The 26934-nt window shown below is 36.3% G+C and overlaps 1 protein-coding gene across 2 annotated transcripts; it reads left to right on the top strand.

Annotated features, from left to right (window-relative positions):
• The first annotated feature begins 138 nt into the window (after nt 1-138).
• si:dkey-199f5.8 (beta-1,4-galactosyltransferase 3) lies at nt 139-26934 on the top strand. 2 transcript variants are annotated; one of them, XM_067409920.1, is made up of 7 exons: nt 139-309; nt 14361-15423; nt 16587-16822; nt 19956-20143; nt 22585-22707; nt 24745-24849; nt 25227-26932. In XM_067409920.1, the coding sequence occupies exons 2-7, from the start codon at nt 15165-15167 to the stop codon at nt 25393-25395; spliced, it is 1080 nt and encodes a 359-aa protein (XP_067266021.1). In that variant the 5' UTR covers nt 139-309; nt 14361-15164; the 3' UTR covers nt 25396-26932. The 2 variants fall into 2 exon arrangements, with proteins under 2 accessions (XP_067266021.1, XP_067266030.1); XM_067409929.1 differs by lacking the exon at nt 139-309 and having other exon boundaries at nt 15150-15423; nt 25227-26934.

Here is a 26934-nt window from a genome sequence, read left to right as displayed (position 1 = left end):
TTATGGATGAATGGATTCTAGCAATTTGACGAATGTTATAACAAAGTTACAGCACAAAGAAACACGCAGAGGATGTTGTTTTCATCCATAAAATGTTTCAACTCTCACTACGGATAAAAGGGAAGAGTCTGCGCGCACATTCACTGACTACAGCACAGCATAGCAACGTGAGCGCGCATCACTTCCTGTGCATGCTGGGCGATTTCAACTCCGACAGGACAACAGTCGGAGTCGACGAAGTCATACAAATAGGCTGGAGTTACGGAATATCTGGGCGAATAGTCCACCAAACTGTCCGAGTTTAATCAGGTAAGTTCTCAAGTCTAATATCAAGATCTTTTCCCATCATTTGTCCTTTGTTGAAGTGTAATTTTGCCACCGTTTGGATGGTTAGTGAGTATGTGAGAAGCCCCAGTTGTGCTAGCCTGCTGTAGCTAACTGCACTAACTCTGACGGTGGGCTGCTCAGCATCGTTTCCTCTCAAATTGAGGGCTGAAACAACACCATGTTTATGGCAAACGACTTTTTTTTCCGTTTTACAGGCGCTCTAATAACGCCTACATCATCACCCTCAGCGGCTATAGTGTGTCATTATCCAGCTGTGACTGTTAAACAATTATCACGACATAACTGTCACCTAATCTATATTTATCTTGATACATATTCATGTCTATTAGAGATCGACAGCGATTATTAGATTATCGCTTAGATTTTTAAATGTTATAAGTTACTTTTATCAAAAATTACTTAACGATCAATATCTTTTGATTATTATCATTTCTGTTGTTATTGATGGAAATATAAGACTTTACAAGAAGGTTCCTCCGCTAGCAAGAACTAACAATAAACTGTTGTATTTTTATTAAGATTAATAAATACTGTATCAAATGTATTGCTCATTATTAGTTTGTGCATTAGCTAATGTTAACGAATGGGAACTTATTGTAAAGTGTTACCCAATATTTTAAATAATTACTTAAATAAGTACTTTTTGTTGTTTTGCTTGTTACTTTTACGACAAGATTTACCTCATACAGCAAAACCTAAAGAACAGCAGAAAAAAACAAACAATTAAATCAGTAATTATCTAAAAAATTGTTGTTCTATAATTCTAATGTTATCTAATTCTGATGTTGTCTAATGTCTGTGTAGATTTCCGTCACTACAAAATATAATACATGCTTATTTTTGCTGTTGTCTACAGCTACAGAAAAAGATATAACACTTTGGATTATCAGATTATTGATGTGTTATGATAAGCTTTTTAGCAAATAACTTTTTAGCAATTAACCATTTTTTAAGATCAAGATTGTGGAACATGATGTCACCCAATCTAAAGTAAAGACAGAACAGGTTTTGCAATTCAGGTCCTATAAACATTAGTGACAATGGATAAGAAGATTGTCATCTGTTGTGGGAATACTTGAAGAGGATGTTTCTTCATAAAGTGTGTTTTGTGTTTAAGAGTTTTATTTTCAAATAAGAAAAAGAAAAACCTGTTCTGCAGTTTACCCTGACAGCTCTGTTTTCACCTTTTGCCATGCAAATTCATAGTATTTTGCAATGGAGAAAGGTTTTGCCTAAATTATTGGTTGATAGTTTGGCAGAACAGTTTAGGTAAATGTCACAGTGAGTAGATTAAATTAGTCTGTTTAAACACTTCTTGGAAGACATCATGAAGAATGAAATGTCTTTAAGTGCTTTGAGCTTCCTTAGAGGAAGAGGTGATTTATACTGCGATAAGGAGACTTATGAATTCTTGATATTTGTGCTCCATTGTAGGTGATTTATGAACTGCTTAAGGAGTCGACAGATTTGTTAGAAAGAGAGGTGTTTTTTTTTTTTTTTTTTTTATAATTTTTTTTAAAATTTTATTTCATCATCTCACCAGGTAGGAACGTGTGGTTATTCACTGGTGAAAGCTGTTGTCTAGTCCTGTTTTATTGCACACTTAAGCTATCCCTGATAATAAATTGCTGTGCTTTGTTTTCCTGTGTGATACCATGACTTTTTTTTTTAATGCGTTGACGTTTTTTGTCCCCCTGGATCTTGTCGCTTGGTTACAGATCCAAGCAGCAGGTTGTTCTTCTTGCTCTGTAGGCTTTGCTCTCCCTGTAGCTTTGTGGAGTTACAGGTCACAAAGTAGGAACAGCGAAATCCAAAATGGGTCAGTGAAATGTGTGGCTTTGCGTCAGACTCAGCCGTCTCATTTTAAACCATCAAGGTCAAAGAAATTATAACTCTTGTTGAGAGTTAATAGTTAATTTCTACTTTATACATTGACGTTGGGGAGGAGTCAGAATGTTTGCTGGCTTCTACATTCCAACTTTGGGAAACGGTACAAGGATTTAGGTTTTGAAAACCTTTTCTGAGGTTCTTGAAGATCTTATGTTCTTGAACTCACTCACTACACTAGATATTTGGCTTCTGTTGGTTGCTTATGTAACAAGGGAATTCATCAACCAGTTGCATTTTAAGACTTGTTATCCCCAGCAGAGTTTGGTTTTGTGTACTTGCTGTCACCATGTGGAATCTGTGCTGTGATTTATTTTTATTTTTTATAATGCTTGTTCAATCACTGGATCATCAGATCCTGGTTAACTGAGTCACCGGAATGTTTTCTGCAAAGATTTTCCAGCTTGTTGCCTTCGCAGACAGTATATGGATATTAGTAAGTAGGGGTGTAACGGTACATATTTGTCCCGATTCCAGAACCGTCACGGTTTGGTGCATACAGTAAGATGACGAATACAGTCAGTCACAGGTGATCCACACTCCAATCCAGAAGGGGGCACACACGGTAATGCATTGTAGCCTAACCACTTTTAACCAGCATTAGACGTGCCGATATTCGATAATATATCATATTAATGAATATGCACGATATTATTATTGCGGGCACTTCAAAACACTGTAAATAATTATTTATTATGAATTATTCAAATTGTATAATACATTTTAAGAATACTTTCCCCATCAACCGTATAAAATTCACAACACCGCTGTATGCTGCTTCAAAGGGACACGCGCACTCAAATGTAAACAAGTCCAATGTGCACGAGAAGCGCATGGACGCTCTGAATGAAAGTGCACGTTCACTCTCTGACAGCAGAGGGCGCTGATGGAACAGCCGAATGCAGCGGTTATCCCGAAAACCCCGTAAACGCTACTGAACAGTAGAGCTGGGCAATATGATAATATTATCGGATAACGCAATATTTTTTAATGCGATTATCGATAAAATATTTTTTTACATATCGCCCAGCCCTACTGAACAGTATTTAAAATGCTTCAAATAGCCATTCAATTTTTTGTATTCGCAAAGTTGTTCATCACAGCACCAAATACTTCATACTTAATAGGCTATTTATTTTCAAACCTATATATTTTTATATTTTAATCTGGACTACAACATCCCCTAATGATTGAAAATGTTCTAAGTATTTGTTATTGTTCAGTAAAACTGAACAATATGTTCAGAGACCTATACGGTTTCATTAGTTAACATGTTAATTCATTATTACTAAACTGACAATGAAAAATACGTATAAAGCATTTATTAATCTTAATGTTATTTTATTAGTTAATGTTTAATAACATTACTAAAATCAAAAGTTCTCAATCGACCTGAGATAAAACTAACAATGATCAATTGTATTTCTTAACTAACATTAACAAAAAATAATACCTTCAAATGTAGCTATTGCTCAATCTTAATGCAATAACTAATGTTAAATAATGAGACAATGGAAGTGTTGTTCTTTATAATTCTTTTGCACTTTAATCTATTTGAAATATTTTACTTTATAATTTAAACATTCAGAGTTCTTTTTGTTATAAGAAAAAAGTTCTTAAACCTGTTGTACTATGAGTTTACTCATAGTACTATAAGTTTTTTTTTGCAACTTATTTGGTGATCATACCGTATACCGTGATAAAAGCTTCAGCAATTATCGCAACATGAAAATTTGATACCATCACATGCCTAACCAGCATTAACCACCAATAATCGCAATAAGCTCTGTGTTTTGTTAATTTTGATAAGAAACAAAGTGTCATCTTTCAAATTCAGTCCATTTTATCACGAAATTCAAACCTTCATGCATTATGAAATTTCATATAAATTTCATTATGTTGATTCCACTCATTGTTTCCATTTGAGACATTAAAAGCAGCTTTAGTAAGCTGAGTAATATAGCTGAGGGAAAATATTTCCTGGTACTCTAGCCGTGGGCACAAACTAAATCCTCTAGCATCACAAATGATTGTCTGCGTCACCATTATTCCCGCTGCCATCCTGGATCAGGATATTGATATTTTTTTCCTTGATGCGTTTGAACCCATAACTTACGTAAACAACTCTGATGTTGTATGTGTATTATTAAGGAAGATCCCATTTTCTGTTGCATCAAGTCTGTCTGGATTTGGCATGCTTAGCAATAGCACTTACTTTCCCTTCAGGTTATGTGCAGAGATGTTATATAAATGCTCCGGATTTGATAGAGTGAAAGTTGTGACAGCCAAATGCCATAGTTCTTAAAGTGTGACCTCTTTCCTTTTAGTAGTTCTGATGTACTTTGAGCTCAGACCTGTTTTTACACTTGAAATTATGAAACGGTTTGTGTCCAGCTGTGTCATTTTATACTATTTTAATTTATTTTTAGCATTTTTATTAATTTTTAAATCGACTTTTGGATCTAGAATTTGATCAGGAATTCTTTGCCATGCACATGTGATATTTAGGGATTTCCATCTGTGTTTTTTTATGCAAATATTTCAGGATATTGCATTAAACATTCTGGATGAAAGCACCAAGATTCAAATTTCCAAAATGCGCAGATGTTTTTCCCCCCTAAGGTTAACATTATTTCAGATCACAAGGACAAATCCAAAAAGAAAGGTATGAGATCATACAGGATTACAACACTATGTCTTAGTTACGTCTATATTATGTCTTCCTTCCATAATGGCTTTGGATTTAAAGTATTAGTTTCATTTAAATTTCATGATAATTTACTCACCCCCATGCCATCCAAGATGTTCATGTCTTTCTTTCTTTCTTTCTTCCTTCAGTCGAAAAGAAATTAAGTTTTTGAGGAAAACATTCCAGTATTTTTCTCCATATAGTGGACTTCAGTGGGGACCAATGGGTTGAAGGTCCAAATTGCAGTTTCAGTGCAGCTATAAAGGGTTCTATATTACCCCAGCCGAGGAATAAGGGACTTATCTATGGAATGATTGTTCATTTTCCAAAAAAAAAAAAAAAATTATGTACGTTTTTTTTAACCACATATGTTCATCTTGCACTGCTCTGCGATCCTACATGCATTACTTTACAAAGTGACGTAGGCAGAAGTACTGCGGTAGGGTGAAAAAATCCATCTCATTTTCTCCTTCAACTTTAAAATTTTCCTACATCATTGTTTTAATTATTATTATTTTTTTGTAAAGGCCGTTTGACTTGATCTTTGCACGTTCGCTTTGTAGACACTGGATCGGTACTTCCGCCTACGTCACACTTGACCTTTCTAATAGAGCCCGACAGATATGAATTTTTGGGGGCCGATGCCGATATTAACTCGAAAAGAGCCGATTTATAAGCCGATATTTTGATTTTGAAAATAAACTGGATATTAGACCCATTTCCTATAAACTACACTTACACAACATTCAATAGCAAAATATCTGCCTGTTCTATGTATGTGGGCTGTATAAACCATTTTCCAGAAGGGATTATGTTAAAAAAAGCCTTAGATTACAGTCTCAATGACTAAACAATTGCACATCAAAAGTATATATTTTTTAATGATCAAAAAACAGTCTGGTTTTAAACATTTAACAGTTTTACTTCCAGTTGAAGCTGGTTTTAACAGTCTGTGTACAGAATATTTAGAAGTGATAATGATAGGACCGTTAGCAGAACTACCACACTGTTTTTATATGCAGTGTATGAACTAAATCTACAATCATGGTGTACCGCAAGTCTGTGAGGCCCCCCGCAAAGAATGAGATGGGGCCCCTCCCACAAGCAGTGATGTCATGTTAAAATTTGTTGTGCACCTGCGTCCATCTGCCCCACAGTTTACAAAAACTGATTTAACAGTGAATCATGTGGTGAATTATCATTGTATTGATTCATTTGATGTTATTATCGAATAATATTATCTTAGCTATAGCCTATATGATAGGCCTATATAATGTTTAGTGATTTTGATAGCGTAGACTAAAATACCGGCAGGAATAAATATTTAGGATAATTTATTCATTAAAACCAAAGGAGCTGGCCGCGATTTCAGAAACAACACATTCCAGCGGATAGATCGCCTCTTATTTAACACAGACCTACACATTTATTATCAAATGGAGATGTTTCTTTCTATTAGGTACAGTTATTCGGCAAGTTTAAATTAATTTTTGAGACGTTTCAGAAAGATTCTTGCAGAGAGAAAAAAGTAGACCATTTGTAGTCTTGCACTAATCTGTAGGCTATCGCCAAAAATGACGGAAGGCCTGTTTTAAGTTGTTTCAGCTGTCATGAGGAGAAAATCAGAACGCGCCGGCGCTTTCGTCGGCCAGAGGGATATGCATGTAGCCAATTTAGTTTCATATATATTTAAATATTGGGCTATTGCCTAATATATTTTTTGTAAGATGTCACCAATGTTGATTATGAAAAGTGAATAGTCGGGAGACAAATGCAGCGGGTTAGACATGTTTGACCACTTCATTAAGTTTTGTTTTATAGTAAGTCTTTCTTTAAAGTGAATTTCGTTTTGTAGAAATTGTATCTTAATTTCAATCAATGTTTCATCAACCAATTGCCTATATTTAATAAATAAGGATAAACCAAGAACGTCGGGTGTGGAATGGATTGTGTAACAAACGAACTCATGTTTTTGCTCGGCCTTTGAATAAGGCTGACGCAATAGATGTCTAACAATATATTTTAGCTGGTCTAAATTCTAAGTTAGACACACATTTGCGTATAGGTTCCCTTCTAGACAAGCGTGTAAATTGCTGTTTCGGCCGCAAATTTTCAGTAATTTAGATCGGTGCATCAAATGATGTATAGGCCTAAACTAATTTCATGTAGGCTAGTTACAGTAAAATAATAAAGAAATAACTAGACTTATTGGCTAGGCTACATTTGGAAAAGAACTTCAGGCATTCCGGTAGCTGACCATTATCAGAGCTGGCGATGGGGTAAATATAGTTTGGGCAATATATAATAATATAAATAACAATAATAATGTCTCAGCAATGACCGAACATATTTATTTGTCTCGACACACATCCGCTAACAGTAGCACAGCGCATCAAAGCTTGCTGTTGTCTTGGCTCCCTTACAAACGGCGATGGAAACAACAGTGAATTTTCCCCCTTTTGTGGTAATTTAGCACTAGTTTCTATGATCTTCTGCTTGCATTTTTGGGCTTCAGTTGGATGCTTTATTTTTATCTTTAGTCAATTGAGTTCAGTTCTAAAAAAAAAAAAAGCAAAGGCTATAAAGTAGTCTAGCCTAAATAGGTGAATCTGCGACGGGGCCCATCATAGGGTGGGGGCCCCCACGCACCGCGGAGGCTGCGGGGGTGTCCCGTACGCCACTGATTTCACATGACGAACGACAGACTCACCGTCAAAAGAGTACATCTCAGTGCATGCTCGGCTGATAGCTTTCTTCTGTAGTGGATTTCTGGTGCTGTTGTCAACTGGGGAGTTGCAGAGCTCCCTCTGGTGGGCAAACTATGCAACACTCATAACATGAGTGAAGCATGAGACTCTGTTTCTCATGTTTCATCGGCCGTTATAAACGCAGATGCCAATTTAAATGCAATAAGCTCATATCGGCCAATAATATCGGTCGGGCTCTACTTTCTAATGTGATTACATCATGTGTGGCGGATCGCAGAGCAGTGCAAGACGAGTTTTTTTTTTTTTTTTTTTTTACAAAATGACCGATGTGTTTTAGGGGCGTGTCTGCTGTGAGACTTCAGTGTATACACCCACTGCTGTGATTGGCTAACATCTTTCCATTTGAAAAAGCTGAGTATTACTCTCTCTTTTAGCACATTTTACTATTACAGCGCTCAAGGTTAACTAATCATGAAAAGTGCTGCATTACATTAGATCTATGGCATTAGATTTAGATCATGGCACAACATTGTTGAAAATAAATAACCATATTCCTAGCATAAGTATCCTTTGAAAGGCAATGTTATTTTTGTCCTGTTGTTTCGCTATTCTCTCCTCCTCATCTCACTAACACGCCAGTGGGTGGGGCTATTTATAGACAGGCACATTCCAGGATCAGTCATTCAGTGGGCCTGGTGTCAATAAAAGCTTTTATTGGACTAACAAGGAAGTTTTCAGTTCTGAAACGTACAGGATATTCTTATAGTACGATGACCTCTTATATATCAAAAGCTCAAGGAAAAGTTGACTTCTCAATTTATGACCCTGTAAAGAGGCAATAAACATGAGAAGTGCTCGTAACACAAAGTTTCAGCCATTGCTCTGGATAGTACAAGGTAGAATAAGGAGGGATTAAGAATTATTTGGGTATTTTAATGTACTAATAATTAGGGATGTCCCGATCACGTTTTTTTTGCCCTCGAGTCCGAGTCCGAGTCATTTGATTTTGAGTATCTGCCGATACCGAGTCCCGATCCGATACTTAATAGCCTACATAAAAAAGAATAAAGAAGAGCGAAAAAACAGATCCAGGAACAGTGCTTTTCGGGTTTTTCAGGTATCTAACAGTTTTCAAATAGTAATCAAATATAAAATATCACTGCATATTATCTTTACTGTATAAAATAAATAAAGATTAATCATTATTGAAGTTACAAAAACTATTCAGTCAAGAGCAGTGAGTGATTTCTTTATTTGTTGTTTGATTTAACATTAAATACAGGCAGCAGGAATAGTTGTTTTCCCTTTAAGACATGCACGATCCAGTACATATACTGTTCCACATGCGCTGTCTTTCTCGACTAATATACGTTCACTTAAGACATAACCGACTATGTTTGCTAGGATACTCACTAGGACGGGCATGTTGATATAATTTTTGTATGAATTTGTCCGCTGAAGCGCAAGACTTGAAAGAGAACTCAGTATTTGCGCGCTGACTGGAATAAGCGTGTGTGTGCGCGCTTCGGATGAGCGCACACAAATCTTCTCACAGCACGCGCGAGTTCTCTTTCGCGTCTTGTTCTTTAAGGTTTAAATCAGCAAGGCTTAAATGAGTTTTGTCTGTTAAACACAGACAGCAACGTGTGCTGTTCAGGTCTCACCTGCGCTCGCGCGCTATCAACACCCGGGTGACTGGACATTACAGCAGACGGCACTCGCAGTTAACAGTTTACAAAGAGTGACTGTTTTGTCCACGCTTTCTGATTATCGTTGTTGTAACGTTTTGTGCATCCATCGACTTAAACATACATTATCTGAACTCTGTCTGTTTTCCCCGTTGCTATTTTAAACAAACCATATTAACCAATAGATGCGTCGTCATTCGAGATGGACCGCAGTGCAAGTGCGGTCCGTAAGTGCCAGTGGAGAACCTAATACATATATATCCGAGTCCTGATCGGGAGGTAATGTCCGATTCCGATCGAGTCTGAAACCACATGATCGGGCCCGATTTCCGATCACGTGATCGGATCGGGACATCCCTACTAATAATGTATTATTTTAAAAAAAAGGGACCTAAGCCTTTGGACATTCAGTTTTACTTGACTGAAAAACAAACAAGCATTGGATGTCTGTTCTTGTATGTGTCCACGTGTTAATGACATTTGTTTTTAAGGTGTAGTTTGTTGTTTTAAGACTTTTGTGACACAATCTGCCTTTTGTAGTCGTGCTTGAAAAGTTCAGCCATTCAGGCATTGTGAAGTTACATACTGGTGTTGTGTTGTGCTACATATTGCTATTGTACGCTCTGTAGCTTACTGTACAGATGGTGTGTATTTGAGTGATCTGGTAGGCTTTAGAGGAACATGCTTTGCTATACATGGACAGATGTTGGTGAATTGGCTGATAGATTGACTGTTGACCTTGTGTGACAGTGAAGCAGGAAAACGAGGGATTGTTTTCTCTTAAGATTTGATTGACAGCGGGCTGCAGGATCCAGGGAATCCAATCTTCTCAAACTCCTTTGTTCTTACCGTTCTCATAATCTAACACATGGGATCCAGATGCTCGGTGTAGCTCCAGCCGACGTTTCATTTGTCTCACTGACTTGGCTAAGAATTCTTATGGTATGAAGCCTCTCAACTTTATTCACTCTTCCTTTTGCTTAAAATACTTGCTTTCTTGTCGTACTTGTAGAAGCATGTTTAGTAATGATCTAGGAATGTTCTTAAACTGATTGTTCATGCTGAAAATAGGAGATTTTTTTAAATTTATATTTACATATTTATATGTAAAAAAGAAAAAAAAAACAGCTTGTTGTTGTGATTATGTAATCACTTGATTTTACAAATTTATTTTAAAATAAGATTATACATGAACTAATATAAGAAATGTATAAGGTCATGAAATTATTTTGCACAATTCACAGGATATAACCAGAAAGAATATATGAAACCAATTTCCATTGGCAAGTCCGTTGCTAGAATAGAATGTACATAAAGCAGAATGACCACTTCTGTTAAATTAGCCAATCAGGCACAGTTATTGGCTGATGGTAATGTAGTCTTGTTAGACGCTAGCGCAGATGCTATCTCATTATTCAGTCAAGCCTGACTATTGGTGCCTCATATAAGCCTCATGCAGTTCTTCACTTCTCCTGTACTGCTAAGCAAAGTCACATGAATCGCCACGGGCTGCGCAGCAGGAAAGATCTCTCGCTATATTTATGTTAATGCACTTTTTGTTTACCCATTCATCTCCCCATTATACTGTGTTTGTTAGTGGTCTGTGTAGTGTATATAAATATAATATTAAAGCCCTTGGGCATGGTACATTGTGCCTGACTCGTATAGATGCACACTGCTGTGTGAGGGAGGAGAGTGAAAGGAATAAGATAAAAGATTGTGTGTCTTGGCTTGTAAGGATGGAGTTAGTCATGTCAGTGCTGTCCCTTTGAATCCAGAATTTAAGGAGGACGGGGGGACGTGCTCTGGCAGGGAAAGGACATACTATTCTCTTTCCATCTTCTTTATCCCATTTTAATATAGGTTATCCGTCCGTCTTTCTTCCTATCTCTGTGGCTTAGTAAGGCTGTTACTTTGTTCCAGTCCAGAGGTTACAGACATGCTATGCTTGACTACGCAGAAGGCTTTTTGTTTTTGTTGCGTACCTCTTATTCAATTGTTATTTTTGGAATCATTAATGCTACAAAGATTATGAGATTTGAGTTGGCTTCGAAGATGGTTATCTTGCCAGATTATGTCAGAGCATCACTTGGAGGTTATACACTGATGTTTAAAGCAATATTATGGTTATTTTCAATTTAATGTGTACTATGGTCCACATCTGGTATATTGTCAATTACTACAGACAAAAATGTTGCAGTTTATGAATTGGAAACCTGTTTATTTGTCAAATATCTAGTACCGAGAAATCATATTTTACTTTGCACTCTGAATTGAATATGAGAAAAAAGATGGCAGTAAAACTTGAATCCTTCACTGAATGATTCAGCGGTTACTGAGTCAACATAATGAATCTCATTTACTGAACTAAAAATAGTCATCATCAGTTATGTTAATCTCAAAATGAGGCATGTTTTTTGTACTTGATGTTCATGAAACCATATCAGATTGTCTTTTTGACAATGTGTACTGTAGTTATACAGTGGTTGGTTTTGGGTTGACCCCAATGTAACATATTTCTTAGAGACGCACCAAGATGTAGTTTCTCTTTGAAAAGGCATGAATTTAGAAGCAAGACTTCTTTAAAGGAGTTTATTGTATTTATGGTCTAAATATCAAATATAAATATATATATATATATATATATATATATATATTAATATATATATATATATATATATATATTAATATATATATATATATATATATATTAATATATATATATATATATATATATATTAATATTTATATATATATAATTTAATATGTATATATGTTAATATATATATATATATATATTAATATATATATATATATATATATATATATTTATTAATATATAATATATAATATATAATATATAATATATAATATATAATATATAATATATAATTATATTTGATATTTAGACCATAAATACAATAAACTCCCTTAAAGAAGTCTTGGGTGAGGTTGAGACATATTGTGTGTGTTAGTCAGCACGAAGTCAAACCTCGTGCTCTCTCACTTCATTTAAATTACCATAGTGGAAAGTTGCCATTTACAGTATCCCAGCCAACCTTTCCCTTATTACTTCTCTATTTAGCTTCCTCTCTTTGATCTGCCTTCATCACATAGAGATGTATAAACCAACTCTCATTCTTCCTGAAAGCACCAAAGCCTTACCACAAGTGTGAGAAGGATCAGCTGAAGATGAGATTAGTAAGAGATGACTCTTCTCCACACACCGTCGCCTCATCTTCGTGCCAATCCGCCAATCCCTGCGCTATTCCCCAGATTAGGATTATCGGCCTATGAGTGGTGGTTTTAATGAGCTGTAATTGATTTGTAGGCACAGATCCACCAGACTGTGTCAGGAAGATTAAATGAAGCTTGTTTGAAACCCCAGGTCTCTTTTTCCAGCGAGTGATCCTGGTAGTGGTGGGACAGAATTCACAGCAGGGGTGATGTGGCTTTCGGGACTGATCTTACAGAGTTCCTGCCATCCTGCTGAGGGTGTTTGCCTCCTTCCCCTTGGACAAGGCCTGTGTCTGGGAAGTCAGCCATGACCAAGTGCAGGCTTTATTCATCTAAACACATTTTAGAGGAGCGGAGGGGGGAGCGACACAAGCTGGTAGTGTTTTCTCTCCAACTGTTGTACATAGGGTCCAAAATAAACTTTTTGCCACACCTGCCAATGAGGTGTGAATTGAGGAAATTTACTGGCTATAAATATTTCCTACTGGCCTTAACCATTTCAACAATTATTATTATTATTATTATTATTATTATATAAATTACAGTTAAAAAAATTGCGGCTTTGTTTTTAAGGCTGCATTTATTTGATCAAAATTGCAGTCAAAAACAGTAATAATTTGAGATATTATTACAATGTAAAATAACTGCTATTTTCATATATTTCAGATATTTTATTTTTTCTGTGATGGTAAAGCTGAATTTTTGGAAACCACCTTTTTTGCATGATATTGATGAATAGAATTGATACAGAACAGCTTTTATTTTTTGTATTTTTTTTTTTTTGTAACTATCAATGTCTTTACTATAATTTGATCAATTGACTGCATACTTGTTGAATGAAAGTATCAGTTTCTTTAAAAGGGTCATTGACGAATAATAACATAATGGAGATATAATTAATTTTAAAGTTTTATTAAGTGTTAACAATGAGATTTTTTTTTTTTTTTTTTTTTTCATAATCCATTAACACTACTTTTGTCATTTTAGCCAGTTTAACCAAAATTTCGGTTTTACCGAATGACACTTTTGGTTATAACAAATGACGATATTTTCAAAAACTGCTACCAGGCTGATATCCAGCTAGCAAAAGAACAATCAAACATTTTATAATTAGTAGTTTTTAAAATATTACAGCATTTTCCATGTTACCGCTGTAACGTTTCCATGTTACAGCGGTTGTACCGAACAACCTGAAGTTTCGGGACATGCGTATGGGCAACTGAAAACATACATTTTTCAAATAGTTAAAAGAGAGTTAGTTACTTGGCTTCATGACCATTTGGTCCTTTGCAGGTGTCTGAATGATGGCACATCCTGTCACATGATACTGGCCGCATGACTTGATCCAAAACGGTCCCTTTATATTGGTTACTCCGAATGACATCAAAGAAATTCATTTTTCTGTACATTCTTTCTCCTAACAAAGCAACGACTTCTACACATAATTTTAATACCATTTTGCACTGTCATTGACCCAAAAATAAATTGCACACATCATTGTCCCAAAAATAAAATTGTACCGACCCAGATCTTTTGAACTGTACTGTATATTTTCTATCCTTACGCCTGTGGTATTCTTTAGCTGCTTTCTTCGCATGTTAGTTGCAAAAAGCATTCCAATGTCTCGCTATTCATTAAAACAGCATTTTCACCAAAATGTCAAGACCCCTGTAAGTTTTGTACCCTGATCATCCAGAAGCATGAGTGAATTAGTATGCAGTATGGAGGCAAATAAACAAAACTTAACATGTTGTAAAGCCTCTGTTTTGGGTCACTCCTCATGTCTTCCTCTTTGTTTTTCAGACACTGACTCCTGTCATTGGACCAGCTGCCGTTGGATGGGGTGTTGGACCCTCCCCCTGCACAGCAACAGAATGAGACAATAGCTGGGGGTGTTGGATGTCATCCCTCCCCCCTCCTCTTTGTTTCCCCCTCCTACACATCTAAGACGCATAGACATACTCACTATCTTACACCAACACAGTACCCTGGACCCATGCTTTATTTTGTAGGGGCCATGAGACTTTTACAGGGCTGCTGCTGTTGAGAACCCTCTGGGAACAAAACAGTCCATTTCCTTCCAGCAAGTCAACACAACCTTCCGATTCCTATGGCTTTGGTGGAGCTTGACAGAAGCTCAGTAGATCACTGAATCATGAAAACACCAGAGGACCACTGGGAGTTTCTATTTGGAGTTGTACATTAATAGGCTAAAGACTGCCAGTGAGCAAAGCAAATCTAATTCAACCTGCAGCAGGTCTGAACGTCTGTTAGAATAAATGATACCTCTCCTTTGCCATTTCATTCATCACATCTGAAGTGCCTTATATTCCATTGAGCTATTGTTTACCTCTACTCCACATATCTGATCCAATCCTTGAAAAGATTTTGTTTACATCTCCAGGCCTTATAGCTTTCCAAGACATATCGGTTTTATTTATTTCTGCTGTTTGCATGCAAAAGAGTCACAGTCTGAAGTATCTGAGATACAAGGAATGAGACCACCGTAGAGTTCAGTTCCTCAAACCTATCAAACCTAAATTTATTCAGACTGTTCATCTGACTCTCAAACGTGGTGCACTACTTCCACTGAGCGGTTCCGTCACCATGTACACGCTGCAGTCCAAATGGCGTTACCTGATCATGTTCTTGGGCGTCCAGTTAGTGGTCATGGCTCTTCTCTCCAGAGAAGGCTACCAGAAAAGAGTGTCATATTTTTTCCGGATTTTCCGTAAACCGGATTCTACGATGGGACATTCAGTCGGTGGACGCAACCACACGGATGTGTATGCCAACCTCTCCCTTTTAGGCCCTCCCGTTAATAAAGAGGACATGCCCTACTGCCCCAAGCAGTCACCTCTGATTGGTGAGTTTGATGGCTCCTTCAATAGTGTATCAAGTTTCTGATCTCTCTCTATTGTGAATGCATCATATCGGTGTCATAATAAAGTGCAGAGGAGCTTCTTTCCGGTACAACTGATAATTATTTTTTTTAAATGAAAAGAAAGGGAAATATACACACTATATTATTTATTCAATTTTACTTATTTGTTTTCCATTTTTTTGTAATTGAGGAAAAAAAGCTGCTATTCAATAAATATATATATAAATAAATAAATAAATAAAAATAAAGTATTGCCCCCATCACACACACACAAAAAAATACCTGGAGTCATAAAAAAATTAAATGGTTAAAAGATATGGGAACCTTGTAAATAATTAAATAGATCATCATGGATATCTTGGCAAATCTAGGTTTAGTCCACTTTTACTATATCACCGTTACCATATTAACAAGATACTATAAATACTGTCATCCATAAACCATAATTTTTGCAAATACACATTCCAGTAATGCCACAGTTTTTCGGTGTAACTGGTAAAGTCACTTTGCAGTCTATTAGCTTGGGGCAAATCTACTATATGTATTTCCTCCTTTTTAGAAATTATCAAAGGGTTTGTTCACCCAAAAATGAACTTTCTGTCATTAATTACTGACCCTCATGTCGTTCCTCACCCGAAAGACAAACAAATTAAGGTATTTTTTGATGAAATCTGTTTTTTAAAAAAAAAAAAAAATTATCTTCCATAGAAAGCAACGTAATTACATTCAAAAACTTTGTTAAAATAGTCAACGTGACTACAATGGTTCAACCTTAATGTTATGAAGCCATGAAAATACTCTTTGTTTGCAAAAACAAAACAAAAATAACGACTTGATTCAACAATAGCTTCTCCTCCCCTGCCTTACTGCTATGCTGTTTTACATTCAGCGCTTCCTGGTTCTACGTCAGAACGCCAGCTCAGTATTGGCCAATGCTGTAACATGAGCGTGTGTGTGCTGCTGAAGCAGGAGCCAGCAAATAATGAGCTGGCTTTCTGATGTAGAACCTCGAAGCGCTGGACGTAACCAGTGGGTGTGGAATGACATCAGGGTGAGTAATTAATGACACAAATTTCATTTTTGGGTGAAGTAATCCTTTAAAGTGAAGTCAATCCTTCTTGTTTAAACTCCTTTCTTATGTTCAGGTGGACCAATTCACGTCACTTTCCCCTCTCGGCTTAAGCTTGCCGAGGTTGAGAGTAAGAATCCGCTTGTTGTCCGTGGGGGGCGCTACAGGCCACCAAACTGTGAGGCACGCCATCGCACTGCAGTAATCATTCCCCACAGAAATAGGGAGCACCACCTCAAGTTCCTCCTCTACTATCTGCATCCCTTCCTACAGCGACAGCAGCTCAGCTACGGCATCTATGTCATTCACCAGGTGTGTCTGCAGTCTGTGATTATAGCTGTGATTTTATTTGGTGATGCAGAAAACACTTAAAGCAGGGGTGTCCAACCCTGCTCCTGGAGGGCTACCGTCCTGCAGATTTCAGTTCCAACCCTGTTCCAAGGTTGGAGGTGGGTTGGACACCTCTGACATAAACGGATAGTTCACCGAAAAATGAACATTGTCATCATTTACTCAACGTCAAGTAGTTCCAAAGCTGTATGAATTTCTTTGTTCTGCTGAACACAAAAGAAAATATTTTGAAGAATGTCAGTAACCAAACAAATCTCGCGCACCCCCACCCCCATTGACTGCCCTAATATTTGTTTTTCCTACTGTGGAAGTAAATGGGGGACGAGATCTGTTTGGCTACTGACATTCTTCCAAATATCTTCCATTGTTTTCAGCAGAACATTGAAATTCATTCAGGTTTGGAACTACTTGAGGGTGAGTAAATGATGACAGAACTTTCATTTCTGGGTGAACTATCCCTTTAAACTTAAATGTTTTCCACACACAAAAAAAGTACTGCTCGCAAATATTCAAAATACAGTTCCATGACCAGCAAGAAATATTTACGGCCAATGGGTCATTGTGTAACTTTCAGCATTAAATAGTCTCTCAGTGAATTGACAAGTTTGCAAGTTTTTTTTTCCTCATATTTATTTTGTTATTCAGGAAGTATGACAGTGTTCAGGAAGTACAAAAAGGAAATGAAAAACTTCAGGTTTCATAGCTAAGTTGCTAATGGTAAATTTTCCAGAAATTGTTAATCACACTCTTCTGAAAAATGTCTGATCTTTTCTGTAGTAGACCATTTGTATCTTTCTGATTTGATTCCCCTAGTAAAAAAGTGATATATTTAAAATGCATTTATTTCATACTAAGTATAGTTTAAATCTATTAACACATTTACTGTCATATCACTTGAGACTTACTGATAAAAATTAGAATTAAAATTTATTTGGAGCATTTCTTTATTGCACAATGCACATTTCTTAATATTAAGCCTAAAATGTGTTTTAATGTCACTATTGATACGGACTGTATGATCTTTGAATAAAATCTATCTTTAAGTGCAAGATATTTAAAATGTACCTAAAGTATACTTGCAATAGTTCCACTTTAGCACGAACTATACTTCAGTATATCTTTAGTTGGACCTCAGCACTACGTCCGCAAAATTGCATTAAAGGTGCCCTAGATTCAAAAATTGAATTTACCTTGGAATAGTTAAATAACAAGAGTTCAGTACATGGAAAAGACATACAGTGAGTCATTGAGTGTACGCCCCCAATATTTGCATATGCCAGCCCATGTTCCCAACATTATGAAAGGGATTACATGTCTGGATCTCTGCATAGCCGAATCATCAGACTAAGCAAGGACAATAGCAAAAAATGGCAGATGCAGCAATAATAACTGACATGATCCATGATATTTTTAGTGATATTTGTAAGCGGTCTTTCTAAATGTTTCGTTAGCATGTTGCTAATGTACTGTTAAATGTGGTTAAAGTTACCATCGTTTCTTACTGTATTCACGGAGACCAGAGCCGTCGCTATTTTCATTTTTTAAACACTTGCAGTCTGTATAATTCATAAACACATCTTCATTCTTTATAAATCTCTCCAACAGTTTAGCATTAGCCGTTAGCCACGGAGCATACTATCAAACTCATTCATAACTTTACTTGATTAGACATGCTGCATGACGAACACTTTGTAAAGATCCATTTTGAGGGTTATATTAGCTGTTTGAACTTTTTTTTATGTTTAAGGCAAGCGCAAGCTCTTGGGGCATGGAGCACCAGATTTAAAGGGCCACACACCCTGAATCGGCTCATTTATAATGATGCCCCAAAATAGGCAGTTAAAAAAAATGAATTAAAAACAAATCTATGGGGTATTTTGAGCTGAAACTTAAGACACATTCAGGGGACACCTTAGACTAAAAAAAAGTTCTAGGGCACCTTTAAGTACAAAATGAGTTGCTTCAATTTAGCAGTATTTAATAGCAATATTTGGTAGTACTTTAGTATACCAAAAGGTATTTTTTATTAAGTACATCATACGTAAATGTATTTGTAGTATACTTGGCATGAAATAAATGTATTTCAAATAATTTTAGTATATTTATTTTCCACTAGGGTCCTTCACATCAACAAAGGTCAGACCTTAATTTAAGCCATACATTGTTTTTTTTTGGTTACCCAAGCAAATTTTTATTCTCATTTGGCACCTGCTGAGTGTTAATTTTAGACCGTGCTCTCACAGTTTTGCATGTTGTACAAAGATGTATTTGTTGCTTGGTTACACATCAGTTATGCAGCTCTATTATAATACAACTCAACTGTGCCTCCTGCAGTTTCCTGTAAGAGCCAGTTGTAATCACTTTATCCTGTTATAGCTGTCGATCTAGATGCAAACCTGTGCAACTCACTCTGACGGGTCAATCGCTGGTCATCTTTTGCTCTCCCCCTGCTGATCTCCCATTTTAGTGAACAATGATCCTAATTCAAGAGTGTGCCAGATTAAGACCTGTTTCCCTGGGCTACATTGTCTTGATTTATTATTGTTCGTTTCCTAGGTTAATACAGTTTTATGTAGGATTATAGATGTACGGCATGAAATGTTTGCAGAGTTTTGAATTGAATTGTTTTTGCTCCCGACCTGAGAGGCTCGACGAGATTGAAATCCCATTTGCGCTAGTTGAGTTGAACTTTTATTTAGTCACATGTTTTGTGCGTTGTAGACTTTAAAAGAAAGAAATTAATACTTTTATTCGGAAAGGATACGTTCAATTGATCGAAACTGACAGAAAAGGCTTTTACATTGTTACAAAAAAAAAATATTTCAAATAAATACTGTTCATAGACTACAAAACGATGGATTGCCATCAGAAGAAAATAATCTCCTTGCGTATGTTTCTGACTTTGATATTCCCACCTCACATCAAGTGGGCAAGGATTAGACCGTAATCCTTAATCTTTTCTCTGAAAATCCTGACCACATTTATAGATTCAGCCCATTTTTATGAGTATAAATGTATGTACAGGCTGCACTGCTGAGTCTGTATATCTTATCATTATAATTTGTTCAATAACAATGACCCTCTTTGTGTGTAGGCTGGTAATTACACCTTTAACCGAGCAAAGCTGATGAACGTGGGATTTCGTGAGGCCATGAGGGAGGAGGATTGGGACTGCCTTTTCTTTCATGACGTGGATCTTATTCCCGAAGATGACCGTAACACCTACGTCTGCGATGCTCACCCCAAACACGCCGCCATTGCCATGGACAAATTTGGCTACAAGTCAGTATTCAGCTGCTTTCTATCTGCATCTCATTTGACTTCATTTGCCTGTATTCTACTTCAACTCCTACACATATAGATTATGTACATGTATACAGTGTTTCCCACAGGATTTTGTGAGACTGTGGTGGGTGGACATCGGTTCCTCTAGGGGGGTCCGGGGGCATGCCCCCCCGGAGGAAAATTTTGTACATTTTAAATTTAAATCATAAATCTGGTGTATTCTGAGAGCAAAATTACATGACTAGATCAATAAAGAAATTTGTTCTCTTGTAAACAATTTTGTGCTCTAAAAGTAATTTATTTATTGGTGATGGTAGGGCACATTAGTCATGTACACAACATATAGTAGGCTAAATGATAGTTCATAAGTGGTCAAACATGTAGAGCACACATTTAAACCATTAAAAATATGTAGCAAAAGAGGTTGCCTTTGTTGAATTAATTTATTAGTGGGAGCCTGTATCTTTGATTTGTTAACCAATCCAGAATGCACTAAACACACCATCTCATTATAGAGAAAAATAACAAATGAATAAAAATATATTCATAAGCTGACCAATAAATAAATAAGTAAACTAGGCGAGTATATAATTCAGCAGCAAAAAAATATTCTAGCCTAAAAACTTTGCACAGTAATTTTATAAATCCAAATGTTAATAAAAAGTTTAAAATTACTATTTGTATTCTGAAATGAAAAACACTATTTATATTAGATTTATATGTAAATAATTAAATGTATTTATATTAATGTAACATTAAAAGGCGCTTATTTTAAATGTATTGTGCAGCTTTTTAATGGGGCAACAAGCTATAGATACGACAGAACAAAATAGGCTATTAATAATCTTTCAGTGTGCAAAACCATGATAATATGAAACGCTTCAAAACAGCAGCAAAAAACCGCTAATGCACATCCCGGGTGCAGAATGATGCGCTTGAAGCAATATCGAGTCAGAGCGCGCAGTTGTCTGCGCATTGAAAAGTTCACGGTACAAAGAGAATCCCTGTGTTACATCTGACTGTATCTAACAGTTTATTAATCATATGGTTCTTTCATTTTTAAATTCCAGTTATTGTGCGTGTGACACGAATTCATAGTCCTTGTGTTGTGCGATCTAACAGACATCCTGTTGCCAGTATGATGACATCGTTCAGAAACAGCAATAAACTCCAGCAAGATAGTCATTTTATGCAAATCCACCGCTCTTTATATACATATCAAGTATTATAACGGGAATATATCATATTGGAGAGTTTTACCGTGCTGACTGTCGTTACAGAACGTGACGCGCTGTTTGAGTGCTGAATGATTGACAGCTGTAACGGAGGGAAGACGAGTTTCTGACCGTGAACTTATCGATGTATATTTCTTCTATCCCTCACATGAAGCTATTGAATGGCTTCAGATGACTTTGAATATAGTGCACGAAAACTTAATTGGTGCTAGTCTACTTATTTTGATCTATGTCTCCCACTTTTGCCATATAAAAGAGCGCAATTGACCTTTCGCCGGGAGTTTGATTGACAAGCGATCTAACCAATCAGAACGCCGCATCCGCCATTTTGTCCGACAAAGCAGCCAGTAGTTAAAAGATTAACCTCGGTGGAGTTAAACTTGAAATATGGTGTGTATTGACGTCTTTCCGCGTTTGAAACAACATTCATTCTCATGTTCATGGACTAATAGGAAGAGATGATCGTTTTTTACGAGCGGTTAAGCTGAGGATCTACAGCAATCTGTCACGACCATGGTCACTACACATTAAAGAGCAACAAAACGGTTTTTATTGTTTGAATTTCTTTAGTAACTAACGTTACACGGTTTGAAAGCTGGTACTTTGTTTAATATCATAAGTAACCTGCTCTGTCTTGTCTGTCGATGTGTGGTCAGTATCCTCTATGTTCCGCGATGTATTTTTTTTTTACTGCGTGTGGAGTGACAGCGCCACGGCTTGTCGGACAAAGCAACAGTAACTAAGGGGGGCGGGGCTCGGCGAAAGGCTAAATATCAGACGGTAATTTATATATCGCGACAAACCTAATTTCCGTTTCATTCTGAGACTGTGGCGGGACAAATTAGAATGGCGGGCCGCCACAGTCTAGTCAATGTATGGGAAACACTGTATATGATTTACTATCAGATCAATTTACACATGTATTTGTGGAATAAATAAGAATTTGACTCTTACCATTTTATGTACGTTAAAATTAAATATTAAAATAATAAATAAATATTTTATTTGATTCTCACATAAAATGTATATATTAAAAGCAGCAAAAATAATTGATTTTATAGTTTTACTGTGACTTTCAAACAACAACAAAAAAAAACCTAAAATAATAACAAACACTCATAAAACACTAACCAGTCACTTTACTAAGCTGAATAAATACATTTATAGTGTTTTTGTCCATTTCTCCTTCCTGTTATCACTCAGACTGCCTTATAAGATGTATTTCGGAGGAGTGTCAGCTCTGACCCCTGATCAGTACCTCAAGATGAATGGTTTTCCAAACAATTACTGGGGCTGGGGTGGTGAGGATGATGACATCGGTGTCAGGTGAGTGATTGTGTTTATTTGCTTTGGTGGGTTTAGTGTCTGCACAGATGCTTTGTGTGTGTGTGTGTGTGTGTGTGTGTGTGTGTGTGTGTGTGTGTGTGTGTGTGTGTGTACATTAATGGAGAGGTCTGTGTGGGAGGAGATCTATCCTTATGATGCAGCTGGCCTTGAACCACCTGTCTTTTTTCGCTTCATCAAGTTCAAAGCTTGAGTGTCCATCTAATGATGTGTTACTGTCAGCTTAATAGGGGTGTGTTGTGTGGTCTGATGTTTTCTAAAATTATGAGTCATGGCTTAACAGCTCAGCCACTTTACAAATGATCAAATATTGTTATGTTGTACATTTAAAATCAATTAAAATACAAAGAAATTAATTTGGGCTGCACAATATATCGTTTCAGCATTGACATTGACATTGACATGAGCGATTTGCGCATCCACGATAGTCGCATCGCAGGATGTGTGATGTCAAGTTATAGGAATCGTAGTTGATCCATGATCTGTATGGACCAGACCCCATAGTTTGATTCCCAGATTAATTGCAAAGTTTAACCATTACAGAGTGAAAGTTTTTAAGTCCTGTCAGTTTAAAGCATTCAAGCGCAAGAAGACGCAAAAGAACTCAATTCGGAACACTCCTGAATGGATACATACGCCACAATTCTGTTCTATTCTATTGTATTTATCCGTGCTTGTAATATGTTTATTATTTTCTATGCAGATGCACTCAAATCACCACAGTCATTCTAGAATTAATAGTTCTTTTCATATACAGCTATTCAAGTCATCTGGTGAATTGTTTTCATGTTGCAGTATATATTGTAGAAAAACAAAATTTAACAATGTCCATTTTTTCCAATATCGTGCAGCCCTAAAAGTCATATAACCATAGTTTTTATATTAAAAAAGCAAAGTCTGACTTAGAATGTTGGCTTGAAAAAAGTAGGACTGTCAAACGATTAATCACAATTAATCGCATCCAAAATTAAGTTTGTTTACGTAATTACACACAGTACACACATATATTATGCATTATAAATATGACAAATATAACACGCGTGTATTTATATTTTATATATAATATAAGTTTATTAAATATATGTGTGTATTTAAGTACACAATAATTATACATAGTATACACCATATATAGTATACACAAACTTTTTGGATTTTGGATGCGATTAATCATGATTAATCATTTGACAGCCCTAGAAAAAAGTTTAAAAAGCTTTAAAGTTTGAAGACTTAGATGTTTTAAATGCCACTTATAGAATTTTAGTTTATATACACTACTGTTTCAAAGTTTGGGATCAGTAAAATTTTTTTAAATGTTTTTAATGTCTCTTCACCAAGGGTCTATTTGTTCAAAATACAGTAAAAATAGTGAAATAGTATTACAGTTTAAACTACTGTTTTCTATTTTAATATTTTTTAAAATGTAATTTTATTCCTGTTAAATTTTCAGCATTACTCCAGTTTTCAGTGTCACATGATCCTTCAGAAATCATTCTAATATGCTGATTTGGTGTACAAGAAACATTTCTAATTAATATGTTGAACACAGTTGTGCTGCTTAATATTTTTGGGGAAACTGTTATATATTTTGTCAGGATTAAAAAGAACAATGTTTATTTGAAATAAAAATATATATTTTTTTAACATTATAAATGTCTTTACTGTCACTTTTGATAAATTCAATGCAACCTTGCTGAATAAAAGTATTCATTCCTTTAAAAAAGAAATCTTACTGACACTAAGCTAACGGTAGTGTATTTCATCACATTTAGTAAATTAACTTTTGTGGACCAGAGTGGAAGAATTCCTCATTTCCCAGAAATCATTATCTGTGTTGAATTTCTTTGAATAAAATTCAGTAAAGTCCTCTTCCTGCCATTCTGATTCAAACTGCAAAGATTCCTGAGGGTGTGGCCCACTCAATGAAATTCACACTCATGATTTGAATGGGAACGAGTTACTCAATCCTGAGTTTCTCCTCCTGCTTTTTTGCACACTGTCTAACATTCTTCATCTTCTCAGGGTCTCACTTGGAGGAATGCTGATCAGTCGTCCGTCTCTAAAAGTGGGCCGATATAAAATGATCAAACACAAGCATGACAAAGGCAATGAAGAGAATCCAAAAAGGTAGTCACATTACAACCATATGATAAATGCACAACAACCATTGACAAGATGCCTTTCAACATTTTTCTGTAGTCCTCCATTGCAAAATGTGCACATTCTAAAGGTGTGGTCACATTAATGAAATTTCGATCAACATTGCTTTATTGGCTGTCGTTAATAGTGTGATATGAAGCAACCAGCTTCAAACAGCTTTCCACTGGTCAACGTTGAAATCATTTTTGGAAATATTTTGCCCTTACGCAAAATTCCCATTCGCATGCATTCCTACCCACATTTCGCCCACAAAAAATGTGACCACACCTTAACACATTTTCGGTTCAAAACGATGACATCATCTCCTAGTACTTCCTCTGTTCAAGCTGTTTGCTCTCATGCAGGTTTAACATGTTGGCTAAGACCCGGCACACATGGAAAAATGACGGTATGAATACGGTGGAATATGAGATCGTGTCCCGGGATTATCAACCGCTTTACACCAACATTACGGTCAACATCGGCACCGAGGCAGGGCTGCACCCGACCAAAAAAAAGAGGCACAAGTCCTAGCGCCAATGCCGCACTGCCTGCAGACCACTTGCCCACATGCACATGGCCAGTGAATTCACGGGACATCATGCCTTTACTGCACCACAGACTTTTCTGCTGTAATGGTGGACCCATCTAGTGGTACCATGATTCTCTGCCCTTTCTCTCTCTCTGTTTCTTTCTCCAAAGTTTGACATTTTGATCCTGTGTTCGCTGGTTCACGTTATCAGTCAGGATGCTGCAGAACCTTCATTAACTGGTCCATATACTGACCGCTTCGCAGAATCCGTAATGAACCACTCTGCAGGAAGGATGTGTTTCCTGACGGACAGACTGTTCATACATCCTCTGTGCCATTGGGCACCATTTTAAAAACCTCTGTTGCCTTAGAGTCAAGCTGCACTCTCTCTTTAACATTTCTTTCATGACGATTGAATCGCAGGTTCAGCCTCTTGTAGTAGGGTGAGGACGAGGGTAAAAATTGTTTAATGCCATTTGATGGAAATAGTGAAGCAGGCCGATTTACTGCATAAGCAACATTGTTTGCCGCACTACTCTGTGAGTCTGGTGCATTTCCTGTTCAGTAAATTAGTACTTAACAACTTGATTATGTACTGTATTGTTATCCAGGCAGGTGGGGTGAGATTTTCTTATATCTTTCATTTCAAGTAACTCACTCAGAACTGGCCTCTTTGGTAGTAATAACCACTCTACATATACCGATGTTCTCCTTTTTGCCTTTGGTTGTCTTAGTAGTAACGTTGGCTTTTATAATCAACGCGCTGCCTCTCATTTTCATGAATTACTCAACACATTGTATTTTATCTGCATGAGTATTTTTATTTTTTATGTTTGGTTGGCTGTGTCTGGTTTTGTCATTTGCTTTGGATTAGTAATAGAGTTGTTGAATGTAGCTGTATTCCTCTTCTTGGTGAGAGAAAGCCACGACATGGCAGAGTGCATCATGTTGTTTCCGTTCAGGTTTGCTTCATGAAGAGTGCATGTCCTTCAACCCATGTTCTCATTTCAGTCCAACACTTATTCAAAGAATTTGCCTAGAAATGCCTAGAATCCTCGTTACTCAAAAGGTTTTAGAAAGTCTCATTTATGAAACACAAGTGTAAATTTTTCGTAAAACCATTCGTAAGTAAATTGTCCCATTGAATAAAATGCGCTAATTTTTGTAAAAACCATTCGAATGTAAATTGGTGTAATGAATCGAATGCGTTCACAACCGTAAAATCATTATGTAAATTGTTGCATTGAATTGAATGCGCTAATGTTCTTAAAACCATTTTTACATAAATTGTTCCTTGAATCAAATGCACTAATTTTTGTGAAACCATTCTTACCTAAACTGCTGCATTAAATTAAATTCGCAAATGTCCATAACTATTCTTGCGTAAATTTGTAAAACTATTCTACGGAGCCCCGCACATGACATGCAAGAAAAAAAATAGTAGGCTAAATCATGTGCAAGATTTACTAATTTGTTCCCTTGATTTACTAAATTGTGTGCACGATTTACTATTTCGTTACCTTGATTTATAAATCATGCGC

The sequence above is a fragment of the Chanodichthys erythropterus genome, chromosome 2 (assembly GCF_024489055.1).
Source record: "Chanodichthys erythropterus isolate Z2021 chromosome 2, ASM2448905v1, whole genome shotgun sequence".
NCBI lineage: Eukaryota > Metazoa > Chordata > Actinopteri > Cypriniformes > Xenocyprididae > Chanodichthys > Chanodichthys erythropterus.
This window is presented reverse-complemented; position numbering and strand designations above follow the sequence as displayed.

What these genes read in the sequence shown, in the direction of transcription:
- si:dkey-199f5.8 (XM_067409929.1), top strand. Translation starts at nt 15,165, where the DNA reads ATGTACACGCTGCAGTCCAAATGGCGTTACCTGATCATGTTCTTGGGC. An exon ending in GCATCTATGTCATTCACCAG is followed by an intron (nt 16,823 to 19,955) that starts GTGTGTCTGCAG and finishes CTTTGTGTGTAG; the next exon opens with GCTGGTAATTACACCTTTAA. An exon ending in GATGATGACATCGGTGTCAG is followed by an intron (nt 22,708 to 24,744) that starts GTGAGTGATTGT and finishes TCATCTTCTCAG; the next exon opens with GGTCTCACTTGGAGGAATGC.